At 42.0% G+C, this 16,619-nt stretch overlaps 2 protein-coding genes across 3 annotated transcripts in view; one reads left to right on the top strand and one right to left on the bottom strand.

Moving 5' to 3' along the window:
• Positions 1–15,105, bottom strand: part of mios (missing oocyte, meiosis regulator, homolog) — a 27,352-nt gene extending 12,247 nt beyond the window's left edge. The window contains exons 1-3 of one of the 2 annotated variants that reach the window (XM_079164678.1): positions 15,029–15,105; positions 10,574–10,670; positions 8,255–8,378 (exon numbers count right to left, since the gene is read on the bottom strand). The gene's annotated coding sequence lies outside the window, so the exon portion shown is untranslated. Of the gene's footprint in view, positions 1–8,254; positions 8,379–10,573; positions 10,671–14,296; positions 14,409–15,028 lie in introns of those variants that run through there. The other variant, XM_079164679.1, reaches the window with a different exon arrangement.
• The window catches only part of col28a1b (collagen, type XXVIII, alpha 1b), a 17,873-nt gene extending 1,315 nt beyond the window's left edge, over positions 1–16,558 (top strand). The window contains exons 3-35 of the mRNA XM_079164676.1: positions 527–1,092; positions 1,908–1,928; positions 2,021–2,080; positions 2,208–2,261; positions 2,348–2,392; positions 2,477–2,503; positions 2,611–2,655; positions 2,737–2,781; positions 4,135–4,188; positions 5,816–5,884; positions 6,333–6,401; positions 7,316–7,384; positions 7,998–8,066; positions 8,325–8,393; positions 8,981–9,049; positions 9,377–9,445; positions 10,423–10,494; positions 10,613–10,681; positions 10,824–10,895; positions 11,159–11,227; positions 11,310–11,378; positions 11,452–11,520; positions 11,603–11,671; positions 11,975–12,043; positions 12,158–12,226; positions 12,691–12,759; positions 13,003–13,083; positions 13,551–13,586; positions 13,929–13,965; positions 14,046–14,600; positions 15,053–15,237; positions 15,384–15,660; positions 16,009–16,558. Of these exons, the coding sequence (XP_079020802.1) occupies positions 527–1,092; positions 1,908–1,928; positions 2,021–2,080; positions 2,208–2,261; positions 2,348–2,392; positions 2,477–2,503; positions 2,611–2,655; positions 2,737–2,781; positions 4,135–4,188; positions 5,816–5,884; positions 6,333–6,401; positions 7,316–7,384; positions 7,998–8,066; positions 8,325–8,393; positions 8,981–9,049; positions 9,377–9,445; positions 10,423–10,494; positions 10,613–10,681; positions 10,824–10,895; positions 11,159–11,227; positions 11,310–11,378; positions 11,452–11,520; positions 11,603–11,671; positions 11,975–12,043; positions 12,158–12,226; positions 12,691–12,759; positions 13,003–13,083; positions 13,551–13,586; positions 13,929–13,965; positions 14,046–14,600; positions 15,053–15,237; positions 15,384–15,660; positions 16,009–16,181 (3,440 nt within the window). The 3' untranslated portion in view covers positions 16,182–16,558. The remainder of the gene's footprint in view (positions 1–526; positions 1,093–1,907; positions 1,929–2,020; positions 2,081–2,207; positions 2,262–2,347; positions 2,393–2,476; positions 2,504–2,610; positions 2,656–2,736; positions 2,782–4,134; positions 4,189–5,815; positions 5,885–6,332; positions 6,402–7,315; positions 7,385–7,997; positions 8,067–8,324; positions 8,394–8,980; positions 9,050–9,376; positions 9,446–10,422; positions 10,495–10,612; positions 10,682–10,823; positions 10,896–11,158; positions 11,228–11,309; positions 11,379–11,451; positions 11,521–11,602; positions 11,672–11,974; positions 12,044–12,157; positions 12,227–12,690; positions 12,760–13,002; positions 13,084–13,550; positions 13,587–13,928; positions 13,966–14,045; positions 14,601–15,052; positions 15,238–15,383; positions 15,661–16,008) is intronic.
• The last annotated feature ends 61 nt before the right edge of the window (positions 16,559–16,619 follow it).

The following is a 16,619-nucleotide window of genomic DNA, read 5'->3' as shown; positions in this document are numbered from 1 at the left end:
GCGGAGTGTCCTGGTTTAAATGATTTAAGTTCAGATGCTTTTGTATTACAGTACGATCAAAGTTACTGGTGAAAAAAAAATGCATCTTTGTAATTTTCTGGCATAGAAGTTGTTAACTTTAAAGCCTCTATGTGTGGAGATTTGGGACTTTATTGACTTTACAGATGATAGATATTTTCAACAGTCAATATCGATGTTTTAATGAATTCATTACTGAGTTAAAAACAGTGTTTTTCTGAGAGTACAGTACATTTCTTGAGATTGCTTGTTTTGCCCGACCAACAGTCCAAAACTGAAATGTATTTAATCTAAATAATAAATAATAACTTTCTGTTATTCAACATGCAATCGTTTGCTGCATGTTGGAACATATCTGTTTATGGACATCACCCTCTTGCAGTTCCATAAATAGTGATGGTTGGCTTATCTACTAAAAGGGCTGTGGAGCTGCAACCTTCACCAGACTCTCTTGTCTTGTGAATCTCTGCGTTCACCTGAGCTTTCGTTGTCTCTTCTTCTCCCACAGGTCTGACATGTTCACTGGAGGTGGCTTTCATCCTGGACAGCTCCGAGAGTGCAAAGATACTCCTGTTTGAGAAGCAGAAGGCCTTCGTGTTGAGCTTCAGCACCCGCCTCTCTATGCTGCAGGTAGCCGGCTGGACGCTGAAGATGCGACTGGCCGCCCTTCAGTACAGCAGCTCCGTCTCCGTGGAGCACCGGTTCTCGGCCTGGAAAGACCTGGATTCATTTCACAGTCGAGTCAGCACCATGAGCTACATCGGCCACGGCACCTACACCACCTACGCCATCACCAACGCCTCGCAGCTGCTGGTGCAGGAGACGCCGGCGGACAGCGTCAGGGTCGCGGTGCTGATGACCGACGGGGTCGACCATCCCCGCAACCCCGACGTGATCGCGGCTGCAGCGGAGGCCAAAGGTCACGGCATAAAGTTCTTCACTGTAGGTCTGTCGGACATCAGTCAGCAGAGTCAGAATAACGCCAAGCTCCGGGCCATCGCCAGCACACCCGCTCAGCAGTTTGTCCAAAGTCTTCTGGATCCTCAGCTGGAGGAGAAGATGCTCAAAGAGATGGTGAGTGTCGGCTTCTAGGGAGATGACCTCAGTCAAGACGGCGCCTGTGTCTACACGACAGGGACAGGGTGGCGTGTTTTACGAAAATCTCCTTCAGTTATTGCTCTCACTATTTAGGTTAGTTGTACAGTTTATCAGTTGTTATGTACCGTTATATCCACCAGATATTTAATTTAGTCAGGGGTCGTCTGTTTACTCAATGATAGAAAAGGGTACAAAGGTTGGGAACCACTGAGCTAGAAGATGCTTCAGGGGTTCTGCAGCCTAATCGTACTCAAATGCAGCCATTTTAACCATCTGATTTCACGTGTTTTCTTCCGCTTGTTTGGTTGAAGGTGCTAAAAATCCCCCGACATTAACTGCTGTTGTGTTTGCGTGGAATAGAACCAAGCGTTCTTCTCGAACCCGCCACATGGTCGAGGAGCACGAATGATAAACTGCACACCCAGCAGCCGATCACAGTGACAGCAGCGTGCAGAAGAGGTTTATATTCTGTCCTCACAGCAGGTTCACTTCTCAGTGACACAGTTGTGTCTGCGTGACCGGGGCTTTCCCGCCTGCTTTGCATTTTCCACACAAACACACAACAGAAATGTCAAATATCTGCATGTCTGTCTGAGAGAGATGCATGGCTTGTTCTGCTTTCCAGAAATGTGTGATATCATTCATTCACAGTTATAGCTCGCTAAGAAAGAACAAATACTGTTGAGGGCCGACATGAACGTTCCAAGATTTCTCCAAAAGTTAATAAATTGATTGTTTCTGTGATTAAATGAACTGTCATTGACATTTCTTGTCCCATGTTTTGCATCCAGGGTGCAGTCGTATTGGACGAGGTAAGTCTTTCAATGCAATCCAGTATTTCTTCCTTCTATAATTAATTGGTGTAAATGGTTGCATTGACTTTGTATTATTGTCTCCGTGTTAGTGTCCACAGGCTCAAGTGTGTTTGTGTGAAAGAGGAGAGAGGGGCCCTCAAGGAAGTCCAGTGAGTTCTGTTCAAAAACTATAATCTTTACCAAAGTGATTGGATACTCGTTCTGTATTTTTTTATCACAAACGTACGTATCACCATCTCATCTTGTAGCATCTGACTTAACTATTACTAATTCCAGGGTAGAAAAGGGGACGCAGGCTTCAGAGGGACAGATGGTCTAAAAGGAGAGAGGGTAAGTCATCTCACAAAGACACAAACTATTCTAGCGTCTGATTCTTTTAACGCAGCTCATTTTAACTTGTTCTCTGTTGTTTTAAGGGAGAGTCGGGCTTGAATGGTCGACCTGGAAGCGATGGTCCAGAGGTAAAAAAAATAATAAAAAAATCTTTAATTACCAAGTTCTTATTGGATGAAATTCAGATTTTAAAACTGTTTCACCTTTTACAGGGTCGTCCAGGTTATAAGGGAAACAAGGTGGGTGAGGTTTAGCTTCAGCAGAATGCTTACGAGTCGTTTTATTCTCTTCACGTTTAATGACGTCCTTAGAAAATAAGCAGAGGGTCTAATCTTTGGTCTTTTAGGGGGAGAGAGGAGACTGTGGCACTCCGGGGGAGAAGGGTGACACCGTATGAACATTATTAACTACATTATTTCAATCAATACCTCATACTGTGTCTCTCGTACTGAATCTTTGCATCACTTTGCAGGGACCTGAGGGACCGCCGGGCCAGCGAGGAACAAAAGGAGAACAGGTGCAGCGCAGCCAGATGTCTTTTTTCTATTAAATAAATGTTAACGATTATGAATCTAGGTTTAATGATTTGAAACCCTGAAAATAGTTTTACAGGCTAATTCTATATATGAAAAGAAGAATTTCTCCACCGCGTCTACTTTTTACGCATATTTAGAGTATAAAAAAATGCTAATTTAATATAAATGAATAAGGTGTAAGTCCAAAATATATACAAAAAGAGCAACCTGCTTATAAAATATGTCTTCAAGATTGCCACTTAATGAATGAGTAGAAGTAGATAAAATAAATGTCTTGAATTGAAATAAGTCAGCGATAGTATTTGCCAGCAGCACGGCTACAATGTCGGACTATAGAATGGATAGACATGAAGGTTTGCAAACATTCATGGTCTGCAGAGGATGAATCCTAAACTTTTCCCTCTTCTCGCCACCATGAGATTCACATTTGAGGTTTTGAGCGAGTTTCATGATGAATTCTAAAAACTTGCATAAACCTTTAACTTTTCATGTAGCGCCATCGTCAGGTCAAAATGTTAAAGTTGTTATACCTGCAGAACTAATGACACTCAACAACCTCAGCTTCCCCTTTTGTTTGGTGCTAATCACCAGATGTTAGCCTGCTGTGCAACTAAGAATAGACAGTGAACATAATGACCATTATACATGTGAACATGTTCTCAGACTCTGAGCCACACATCTCCAAATCAATAAGAATTAGCACATATCTGGGAGAATTTCATGGTGGTATGTATTAGTTACTCATGATTTCATCCTTCATGCTCCCGAACATACGGTTTACTGCCTGCTGTTGATATTGATACGCAGACATCAGACGGTCTGTTCTCTCTCCAATATGAAAAATGGAAGTGGAATTTGTCTCCTTTTCATCTCTGCACTAATGGAATGTGAATATTGGATTATGGGTAATCCTGATACTAATGTGGCTATCCAAAGCAGTGAATCCAGGCTTGCAGGATATTATTCTTCTGCAGGAACAGACTCTGTGTGGTGGGATTAGTGCGTGGACCTGCCCGCCCAGCACCACTCTTCCCTCCCCTGGTGCCACTGGCACAGTGTCAGTATAACCGTGTTATTCTGTGAGCTCGGCCTGAGAATCGAACGACATGAAAGGCACGAGTGTTGGTTTTAGTCGTTTCAGAGGTGGTGGGTTGGTTTTGACCTGCAGCTTGGTCATACAACGTGGGGGTTTAGTTTTAGACTCATACATGATCAAAGGTTGGTCGCAAAATTAAGAAACATCAGGGGTACAAATAGTAGGTACGGCACAATTATGGGTTTGATTAAAGCAAACTTGAATGTTGCATTGTGTATTATTTGTATTTGTTTTGCAGGCTGCAATAGGACCTCCAGGAGACATGGGACCCGAGGGCCCAGCAGGATCTAAAGTAAGTTCCCCCAAAACCGCCATTTAAATTAGTCTTTTCTGCGCTGAAAGTTTCCAGCAGCAACAGTTTGATTGGCTGGATTAAAGTCGTGTATGTTAAGAAATAAAACGCCAGGACATGTACTAGGATTTGAAATACCTCCCAGTGTCCCTAAGATATCATACTGTGGCAGACAATGTATGCCGCTAAACAAAGAACGCATATCGATGAGTTTTGTGGGGAAATAATCAGATTTTGAGGATAAAGTCATAATTCAAAGTAATCAGTTATATTATCAGTTACATTTTTCTCATAATATTTAGACTTGTTCTCAAAATAAAGCATCTTTTTCTAAAGTACTTAGTTTTTGTCAGAGATCTTTTAAAATATCTGATTTACTTTACTAAAGGGTTGCCTATAATAATGCTCTGTATTTTTTTCCTCATCTGCCAAAGTTATTAGATAAATATAGTTTGAAATGTCTGATATTTTGGGAAATACAGTTAGTCTTCCAGAGACTAAGCCGCTGGTACCACTCTCATGTCTGTGCATTAAGTATGGAGCTAGAGCCAGGAGGCAATTCATTTAGCTTAGCTTAGCTTAGCTTAGCATAAAGACTGGAAGTATAGGGGGAAACAGCTAGCCTGGCTCTGTCCAAAGTAAAAAAAAACACACACACATAAAAACACCTTGTACCTTGTTTGTTTAGTATAAACACAATGTTTTGAGATGAGAAATTCCATCCATCAACATCCTAAAGACGCAGAGCAGTCTGTCTGTAAAGTATAACTAAAGAATATAGTTATCTAAGATCAATTAGAAATGTGGGGTTATTTCCCCCAGAATAGCGTAAAAGCATTCACACGCAGCGCCCTGCAGACACTTTTCCACACAACATGGGGGGGCAACATAAAAACGACCTTTAAAATTGTTGCCCAGGGTTAATAAGATGCTGATTCCTTCATCACCACAGAGTTTTCCCACAGCTTTTTAACAAAGATGCCTTTATACAGATGAAATGTAACGTGATTTATAGCACTTCCAGGAAAGAATTCCAGATATTAATCAAGTTTTACCGAAGGAACAAAGGACTGGTCTTTATTCCCTAAATGCCACAAAAGGTTGAAACAAGACGACAGACCCCATTTTGGCCTCACTGCATAATATGTGATTATTTAAAGAGTATTTTCCACCAGATATCAGTAAGATAAATACTGTAAATCACACAAACTTCATTCATTAGTTGCACAGCATCTGTTGAATCTATTTTTCAAGCATTGTAGGAGTAGGGAGAGCAGAGTATTTAAATCCCCATGAAAGAAAGTACTGCAGTGAAAAATCCCACGAACAACATAGAAAATATATATTGCAGAGAATGTTACAGTGACTTCTGTAAAAAGCTGTTAACATTTATATATTGGCATTAATTAAGTCAATTAAATAACAAACTTGGTGGTTATTTTGCGTAGTTGAAAAGTATAATATTTGAATTATCAAAGCGACCTGCAGGAATGAAGACTTGTTTTCATTCATTTTGCATAAAGAGGGACTACATGGACACTATTTCTCATTTAATTTAACATCTTTTTGCAGTGTTGAACTGCCATCACACGACATACAAACCTCTGAACTTGTTTACTTGCTACAGGGGGACAGAGGACCCAACGGTGTTTCTGGACCACCGGGGGACATTGGTATCGGCTTCCCAGGAGCCAAGGTAACTCTTTTATACTAACATAAAAACCAATAATCAGTCATATAATCTTCCTAAAATGTGCCTAAATGTATTCTCAAGGTACTGTTTTGTGATGTACATCATATTTCTTTAATAATACAGATAAGTATAATTACTTAAAGAGTAACTGAACCTCCTTTCAGCTGAAAACCAATTAGTATTTAAATGTGTTATTGATGGATTCAGGTCCTAATCTTTCTTAATCTGTTATAGTATCATATTAGTCTTACATTTACTTCGCTGTGAATAACCACACCTGTCCCGCTCAGTTACAGAACATTTTGGGAAAAAGATTGTGTGATAAGATAGCCCCTTTAATACAGTTAGTGAGAAACTTCCAGAGATAGAATACATATTATAACTTAAAGGAGTTACTGGAAGATGTTGGAAGGTGTTAAAGTGGTTGAATGCTGCTGTTTGACGCTTACAGGGTGAAAAAGGCATCCAGGGAAGATCCGGTCCCACAGGTCCCGTTGGTGTAGGAGAACCAGGACTACCAGTGAGTATGAAAACATGTTCTTGTCTTCTGTTAATGCATCAAGGTCTTGAGTGGTGGAAGAAATACTTTTAAAGTATCTGTGAAAATACTCTCAAATACAAGTAAAAGTGTTGCATTCAAAATGTTGAGTAAAAGAACTCAAGTATTACCTGCTAAATGAACTTAAAGTATCAAAAGTACTTGTCGAGCAGAATATCCCCTCTGAGAGTGTTAATAATTGGATTATTATTATTGATGCATTGACACATTTGCAGGATTTTAATATCATAGTTGAGGTGGAGCTAATTATTTACTACAGTATACACTGCTGTATAGTTTACATGTATAACATTATATCTATATAGCTATTACACCGAGAGCAAAGTATCGTTCTTTATACGTTGAGAATATGTATTGTATGTAAAATCATCATTCTGCAAAGTAACTAGTAACTGTAGTTTTTAAATATATTCAGTGGAGTAAAAAGTACAAGCGGAGTAGATTTATAAAGTAGCAGAAAATAGATTTACTCAAGTAAAGTACCTCAAAATTGTACTTAAGTGCAATACTTTTTAGGGATAAAGGTGAGAATAGAAACGTCTTCCTGCAGAGCGGTGAGTGGGAATCCAGAGAAAGCTAAATCCCATATGCAAGATGACTTTTCCATCTGTTTTCCTTTGTTTTTATGCATCATATGATATCAGCCAAGTTGTCAAAGATGAGCATGTTCAGTTCACTCCCGTCCCATTCCAGGATTCCTGGGAATTGAAGTTTTGAACAGTTTTCACAGCACTGCTGCCCCCTGCAGCACACAACATGCAATGTTGCACCTTTATTCTGTCTTATGTAGAACCAACGTCGTCTTATAGCTGCCTCTTTACTATGTTATGTCTTCACGTGTGCAGCCTTTTATGAAGTCTTTTGTTTGATTCCAGGGTCCCCCGGGATCACCGGCAGTGCAAGGAGTCCCCGGACCACCTGGAGAGGGGCTTCCAGGGCCGAAGGTGGGTCAAGTTTTAAACCACCAAAAATAAGTTATACTTTGATTATTGTGACCGTTATGCGTCACGATCCGAAGGCAAATCCCTTGTATGTGAAAACCTCCGTGGCAAATAATCAGTCTAATTCTGATTCTAGACAAATGGAAGCGTCTATAGTCAGTACTTATTGTTCTAAGTATTCAATACTTTGCATGGGTCCTACAATTTTCCTTGTTTTCCATAATGTTTTCCAGCGTTGCTATCGTATCATTGCTTGTGTTTTGTATTGTTGTGCATGTGTGTTGTATGTATTTGTATCAAGGCCCTGCAGACTAGCTCAGGCTATGTGTCATCGGTCCACATTACGTACTCGTCCCTGTTAAAATGAATATTACATCAATGTTTACTAAAAGAAGAAGGGTTGAAATAGACAGAGGAGCAGTCTGGACAGAAGTGAAGCTGATAATATTCACTGCTGGTGCAAAAAGCAGACTGATCACAAGCAGAAAATGTTTCACTGATTGCTACAAATCATTGTGTATTTACTCAGGAATGTACATCACTGGCCTTCACAAAACGTCACATGTGAAACATGCTGCACACGTGTGAAGCTTCTGCGTGTCACTCTTTGTTTCAGGGGGATCGAGGATACGAAGGTCCCAGAGGCAATCGAGGACTTCCTGGTGTCGGGGTCAAAGGTGACCAGGTAAATTAAACTCAAAATGTATTCATGTCTAACAGGGGGGGGGGGGTATAAAAAGGTATTCATTTGAATTGCGTGTTTTCTGCAAATAACCACAATAGATGACAATAAAAAGGATACTGTGATATAACTCTAGGTCATACCGCTCAGCCTTATTACCTTCTGATACTGCAACCGTTACTAGTACTCACCGGCGTCTCATGTACTCTGATACAGAGGTGGCGCTTTGATTTCTGTGATTTGCCGTTTTTCTTTGTTCAGGGACGTCACGGGCCGCCTGGGTCTCCCGGTCCAGTCGGTGCTCCTGGTTTAGGACTTCAAGGAGAAAAGGTAAAAGCTGCATTAATCACTGATGCAGGAAAGTAACTAAGTACATTTACTCAAATACTCTACTTGTGCTTGTACAGTACTTGCCATCTTCTAATTCTACATTACAGAGGATCATATCGCACTTTCTACTTCATTACAATTATTTGACAGCTTTAGCTACGAGTTACTTGCCTATAAAACATTGTGTAAGCTTATAAAATATAATATTTTGTTATAAATGACATTGCACCACCGCCAACAGCATATAAAAGAGTTTAAATGAGCACAACCTTAAACTACAGCAGTAAAATGCAACATACACATGAATGCAGCAGCAGTATTAATCAAGAAACTTGATAAATAAAAGTAAAACACTGTCAATACTTTTACTTTAAATACTTTAAGTACATTTTGCTGATAATTCTGACATACTTTTACTTAAGTACTGTTTTACTTGTTGTGGAGTATTTTTACAGTGTTCTTGAAGTACTTTCACTGAAGTAAAGGATCTGAATACTTTCTGAATAACCAAACTTAACGAACAGAACGCTTTTCAGCGTCTCAAACCTGCTCACTTCGTTTTGATTGATGCCTTTTCTGTCGTTTAGGGGGATCAAGGCCCAGTGGGTGCTGCAGGCCTCAGAGGAGCTCAAGGTGTTGGAATAACAGGACCAAAGGTAAGATGATAACTAACAGGATGTTTGCCTCAGAGACACCAACTCAGATCATAATTATGATCGACAGTCGGCTGATTCTTTGTCTGATTGCATGTAAATTATTTTGCGTATTTCATCACACAAATACGCCCGGGAGACACAGCTGGCCTGTCGATCAAATCCCCGGGAGTCTGAATCTCACAACAGAGAGGCTGCTGTTGCTGCATTTATAATCTGAAACGTGTTTATTTCACATTTATCTGTGGATCATTGAAAGTGAATCGTTTATTTTCTCTGTCCAAAAGATTCCACTGAATATCTCGCCCACTGTGTGAATGTTGTTTTCAGGGGAACCAGGGCCTCACAGGTGAGCCCGGACTGACCGGTGAGAGAGCCGTCGGAGAGCCAGGACCTAAAGTGAGTCCTCCAAACACTACGGCACCACTCACGCATCACTCTGCAGTAGAGTTCCCTTTAAGTGAAACACGCTTATTTACTTTCTGGCCAAGAGTTAGACGAGGAGATTGACACCACTTTAATGTCTGTATGCGTGAGTGTGAAGCTAGTTAGCTTAGCAACACATAAATACTAAGCTGCTGGTAGAGGTATTTATTTATTTCCCTACTTCCAGTCTTTATGCTAAGCTACGCTAGTCACCCTCCTGGCTCTAGCGCCATAGTTAAAGTATAGGAATGAATCTCTCGCCAAGCAAGCAAATAAGCGTATACAGGACTGTCTCAGAAAATTAGAATATTGTGATAATCCCCATACGTGTGATTTAGTTTACTGAACCAAGCTGAGTGTTTTTCAAGGCTCAGGAAACCCTTGCAGGTGTTTCGAGTTAATTAGACGATTCAAGTGATTAGTTGAATACCCTACTAGTATACTTTTTCATGATATTCTAATATTTAGAGATAGGATATTTGAGTTTTCTTAAGCTGTAAGCCATAATCAGCAATATTAAAAGAATAAAAGGCTTGCAATATTTCAGTTGATTTGTAATGAATCCAGAATGCATGACATTTTTGTTTTTTTAATTGCATTACACAAAATAAAGAACTTTATCACAATATTCAAATTTTCTGAGACAGTCCTGTATATCCCAAAATGTCAAACTGTATCTTTAAAGTTGAATAGCAGAGAGTAGAGATCCTCAGCTGAGCAAACGTCTGGAATTGCAGGTCACACACTTTAGCTCCGTTGCAGCAGAAATAATCAACGACTAGTCATTTAGTTTACAATCTTCTTAATTCTAAATGATTGACTTCACAAGAGGTGAGACGGTCACATCCAGTGACTTTCTAATTAATTAGATAATTGAAATACTGCTCTCACCCTCTGGTTCAGTGGTTTACTTCATTCTCTGATGATTGCGCCTAACCTTCCTCTCTCAGGGTGACCCGGGCTCCAAGGGGTTAACAGGTATAACAGGTGAGCCAGGAGAGGATGGAGCCTCGGGACAAAAGGTACCTTCATAACCTGAACCTTGTTTTCTCCTTTTTCATATATATATATATAAATATAAAATGTATTCATATTTCTTACCAGTCTGCTGCTTCATTGACTGTTTTCAAATGACGGCAGGGTGACGTTGGGTTACCGGGGCCCAGAGGACCCGACGGTGCTCCTGGTAAAGGCTCACCTGGAGGGAAGGTAACAGACATTTGACAAATGTCACATTTCACAAAGATTATGTGAATGTGAACTGTAATCGAGCTTCATATGATCTATGATATGATCATCCAAACAGATTATTTAGAGGAATATGAGCGACAGTGTTGCGTTACTTTGGCAGGGAGACCGAGGGGACAGGGGGACCCGAGGACAACCAGGTGCAGTCGGTCCCGTGGGGCCGATGGGGTCAAAGGTCAGTCGATTCATCACAGTAAAGTGTTATTAACCTCAAATAACGCCGCCGCATTTCTAGATCTTAGAATGAAGTTGTGAGCAAAACGTTGTCACATCTGATAGAAGTGCAGTTCAGGAAAGTAGCGAAGTACATTTGCTCAAGTACTGTACTTTACTACGATTTTGAGGTACTTGAGTATTTAAATTTAACTTTTTTAGTACATTTATTTCACTAATGTATTTACTACTGTAGTTATTTTGCATTTTTATTTTATTTTTCAGGGGGAACCAGGAAATATGGGTCCACCAGGTGCAACAGGACCACCAGGGAGGGGTGTAGCTGGTGCCAAGGTACAGTGAGCCCATGTGGTGCAAACAAACAGCTGCTGTAACTCTCAACAGCAACAACTGATCTACTCCTGTTTTTTGTCAGGGAGAACTGGGCCGACCGGGTCCAGCTGGCGCTGTAGGAGAGCCGGGGACGGGTTCAACTGGACCCAAGGTGAGTTACGGTTCACTCCTCACCGATTCCCATGAAAAGTACAGATATAACAGAGGCATGTTTTGGTTTTAAGGGGGACAGAGGGTCTGCAGGGTTTCCTGGGACACCTGGACTTAAAGGTGACGGTTACCCCGGCTCTACAGTGAGTATGAACCTACATCACAGCACCCTTTATCTCTTTACACACCCCGCACTATGTAATCCTCTCACAACGTCTTTCTTAGGGATTTCCGGGGTCTCCTGGTCTGAAGGGAGAGACCGGGTCAGACGGCGTCGGTTTACCTGGAACAAAGGTAAAAGTTCACCTCAGGGAAAAACCATAGAAATAGAATAGGAGTAGAACTGACATTTAACGGTGTTCCATGGTTATTTGACCAGTACAAAAGAAACTGGCGATTGTTGTTAGTTGTTATGGGGAAAACACACGTCAGCGAGGCGGTAAAGTAGTTAGCTCGGTAGCTTGTCCTTCTGCGGAGCACTGGGCAGCCAGGATGAGGTGTCAGTGCTGCTGCTGGCCACCAGCCTGATGTTTTCAGCTCATTTTCTGTAACCAGCGTAGCATACTTTTTATAACTTACAATCTGTTTCCTGTTCAGGGAGACAGAGGCTCGTCTGGACCTCCTGGACCTGCTGGGCCAGCTGGAGTTGGCCTAATTGGTCTAAAGGTAATCTGTCCTGTTCTAAACGACGACTGTTTTTTAAAAAACTAGAACTAAATTGCCTTTTACAAATTAATTTTGGCATCCAGAGAGACTTCAGAAAGTTGTCTTTCCCTGCAGGGTTCACTTGGCCAAAGGGGAGCACCTGGTGCACAGGGGCTACCTGGAGAAGGCATTCAAGGACAAAAGGTAACGTTGTACGATGTCAGTAACAGCAGTCTATAACCAGCTGTATTAGGTGGATTATAAAAGGGAAATTGTCACGTGACTGGACTCACTGGAGGGACATTAATCTACGTTTGTAAAGCAGTAAAAGCATTTCCTTTCCTGGCAATGGTTGGTGAACAATGTTCCAGACTGAAAACTCAAGTATAAGAGGGGGAAACTGATACAGCATGAAGACAAATGAGAGCTCTTATTTCAGTCAGCTGCTGTACTTAGACAATCAAATCTGGGCACAGTGTTATTTCAACAATGACAAGACAGTAGCATTCAACAACTCAACTACTTCATATCTTATGTCTTAATGGCTAAAACTCATGTTGTGTGTGTGGTTTTTTTTTTATGTTAACAAAATAGTTTAGAGTCCCAGCCACATGTGCTAACATCCGACTTGTTGTCTTTGACATGGACTGTGCTCTGTGTGTTTCCAGGGCGAGACTGGATTTCAGGGGATCCTCGGCCCCAGAGGTCCTCCAGGACAAGGTCTGCATGGGGACAAGGTAACGATATAATGTCCGCAGAGTGAACCTGTATTATGGAATATGAAGTTACAGTAAAACTACCAAAAAATAAAAAAAATGCAATTTTGTCAGTGGCTTCCAGCAAAAGAGGAGAATAACTTTCGCACAAACTGCATTCAACATGCCTATATTGATCTATTATTCATCAAAGGTAGTGGCAGCAGTACAGGTATGTGCATATCTACGATGTGATTTAAGACGGACGTTTCTTTCCTCTTGCAGGGGGATCGAGGGTTCAGAGGGGAAAAAGGCAAAGGTGGAGACAAAGGACAACCAGGAGAGGCCGGAGCCATCGGACCTTTGGTACTTTAGAGTTTTTGTAATGAAAACTGCATTTTTAACCCTTTTATATCACATCCCCCATAATATTGTGCAGCTATTTAACAATACATGCACAAAAATACACTCAAAATACTTTCTTTGTATTTGTAAAACTAAATATAAACGTGTGCTTACGCAAGCTAGAACCAATCGATTTCAACCAGTAATATCATGACTTCCATCAATCAACTTTAGCAACAAGAGAGCCGTGTGTGGAGCCTCAGTGCTCTGTAGCTCCGTATCCATTACTTTCTAAGTCCACCCTCTGTGTAGCGGTCCAATCAAATGCGAAGGATTTGATTTGAATCCCTCTTCTAACTGTACACCGCTAAAATATTTAGTTTTCCCCGGGAATATTCACAGCACAGAAGCTAAAGACGCTAAGTTCTCTCAAGGGAATCTCTCGATATGTGAACAGCTAATAAATGATGATCTGTTTCAAATCACAGGGTAGACTGGGACAAAAGGGAGAGCCTGGACTTACAGTAAGTATAGTGCATCACTCGTAACACTGACAGTCATGCAGAGCAGTCAACAATATTGAGACGTTGGTGTGTTTTTCATTATGAAGGTTTAAGTGATGTCTTTCAGCTTTAATTTAAAGGCGTTCACGTCCGCATCAGATGAACAGTGCAGGAGTTGTTGCCCTTTTTATAGATAGTTCCCCACTTTAGGGGAAATGGTAATTATTCTGACCATTCTAGTCACACTTTCAGGTTTAACGGTGTTTGACGGTGCGGTGGCAGGGCTCAGCATTAGCGATTCATTTCTTTTCTGTAACTCAGTGTCAGATCAGTTTGTAGTAAAAGCTGTGCTGTCTTTCACAGAGGGAAGACATCGTCAAAATAGTGAGATCCATATGCAGTAAGTAATCAGAAACTCACTTTTTGTTTTATTTTTATGTATATGGTTTTGACTATAACCTGTCTTCTGGGTTTCATGAGGTTGTGGAGTGACCTGCCGCCAAACCCCCTTGGAGCTGGTTTTTGTGATCGACAGCTCCGAGAGCGTCGGCCCGGACAACTTCAACCGGATCAAAGACTTTGTAAACGCCCTGATCGACCGAGCCTCGGTCAGCCGGGACACCACGCGGGTGGGCGTTGTGCTTTACAGCCACATCAACATGGTGGTGGTCAGCCTCACGCAGGAAGCCACCCGCGATGAGATCAAGTCTGCGGTGCGCTCCATGACCTACCTGGGCGAGGGCACGTTCACGGGCAGCGCCATCCAAAAGGCCAACCGGGTGTTCAAGGGGGCGCGGGCAGGTGTGAGGAAGGTGGCCATCGTCATCACGGACGGGCAGGCTGATAAAAGGGACGCGGTCAGCCTGGAGAGCGCGATGTCAGAAGCTCGGGGGAGTGGCATCGAGACGTTTGTGATCGGCGTGGTGAACGAGAGCGATCCTCTGTACGAGGAGTTCAAGAAGGAGCTCAGTCTCATGGCGTCTGACCCCGACAGCGAGCACGTGTTCCAGATCGACGAATTCAAAACACTTCCCGGTGAGACATTCATCATGATCCCATCAGAACCATACAAGGAATATATTTTTATTATTTTGTTATTGAAAATGTTTGGATCAAACAAGTCAGAAACAATCCTACGCAATCACCACTGAAATATAAGTATAACACGAATAATATTAGTATTAGTAGCCAGGCTGCCATTGTAAATACAAATGTGTTCTTAGTGACTCGCTTGGTTAAATTAAGGTAAAAAAAAAGATTTGAATTTATCTGACACTGTGCACAAATACCATCTTTTAACATTTATTTTTTAGCAAATCCTGGAGCACCCCTGAGGGGGGGCCTGACCCACTGTTCTAGAACATCTACTACCATAGTGCTCATGAGCAAGACAACCCAAACTGCTTCCATTCAAACTGTGGCTGCACTTAAACTATACAGGTATACAGTAACTGCATATTTACCGTTTTGGTCGTCTCGCGTTGCAGCTCTGGAGGGGAAACTGCTAAGTCGTATCTGCGAGGACGGAGCAAGACGTTTGTTCAGCTCCGTCCCGAGCTCCAGGCTGGCTCCAGGGACCCCAGAGGACTCCGGTAACGTTCGAGAGCCTCCGTACAGGACCGATACCGACACCCCCACCTTCACAGGGGACTTCAGGAGGGCTCAGATGGTGGTGAGAAGAACAAAGCAGTCATTTCTCTACCTCCTTTTGGCAACTTACGCTGTGTTACAACAGTTTAACGTATCACTGGTTATGTCGATCTTACCTGGATAAATAAAAAGGTACAGTAGACTGAAACAGTCTCTGCTCTGTTACAGCCCGGCCCTCCAGCGTCGCAACCCGCCAGAGAACCCGTCACTCCACCGAGACCCGAGACGGACGACAGAATCAACTCAGAGGCTCCCAGATTCCCATACTTCGACAGGGAACCCTTCCGACCGGTCACAGAGTTCCTCCCACGGTTTGACAACAACGGCCACGTGGTGATGACGGGAGGAGTCGGGCCGGCGGGTCCCACTCTGAGGGCCCCGTCTGAGGAGAAGACACAGCCGCCGACGCATCCGCCACTGCTGACTTCTGACACCAACACATCAGGTAACCGCTGAAGAGATTGTTCGACGGAGAAATGATTGGTTTAAATGTTAAAAGTCTCAAATAAAGGGAAAAAAAACAAGCACTGAATATGTTCTAATGGATCTCCATGATATTTGGTGCACACATTCATGTTCCCATCAGGATGAACTGTAATAACTTTGGTAATCCCGACTTCTCCTGTAGCATCATAATCAGGTCGACATTTTTGTGGAACTAATGACAATTCCATCATTCCAGTTATACTTTGTATTGAGTGAAAATTATTAAATGTTAGCAAGCTAACACGCTAAACTCAAAGCATGGCCGAAGACTTCTTAGTCACACTTCTTGTTTTTTTGTCGTCTCCAGCGGAGCGCTGCATCCAGGTGCTGGATCCAGGACCGTGCCGGGAGTACGTGGTGAAGTGGTACTACGACGCCACAGCCAATTCCTGCGCTCAGTTCTGGTTCGGAGGCTGTCAGGGAAACAACAACCAGTTTGAGACCGAGAGGAGCTGCAGAGAAACATGCGCGAAGGTCTAACACACACATGGCCCTTCAGTCACGAACAAAACATTCGGCTGGGACTTGATGTTCACCTCAACATCAGCGCATTGGTGCTTCAACACGGATGGGGAAAATAAACAGCTAATGTTATAAAAGGGGCATCATTACACCAAAATTGGTTTGAAATCTTGTTTTAAAATTGTTCAGTAGGCTAAGTACTATTAATATGTTTTATTCCCGTTGGCCAGAGGGATTTGTGTATTAATATTGTGAACCAAACTAAGCTAAAGCAGAGAAAATGATGCCTGTGATGTTACTTACACACTGTGGGAAAGTTCTGTTAAGAAATAAAACAAACTTTGTAACCACTAACCTTTCTATTCAGAAAAAGTAACCCTTTTGTATGACGCAATGATGTATTTTTTTTTACTTAATGTCTTACATTTTTTTTATGTTTATGTTTTGTAATACTGA

Source organism: Pholis gunnellus (assembly GCF_910591455.1).
Source record: "Pholis gunnellus genome assembly, chromosome: 8".
NCBI classification, from domain to species: Eukaryota; Metazoa; Chordata; class Actinopteri; order Perciformes; family Pholidae; genus Pholis; species Pholis gunnellus.
This window is presented reverse-complemented; position numbering and strand designations above follow the sequence as displayed.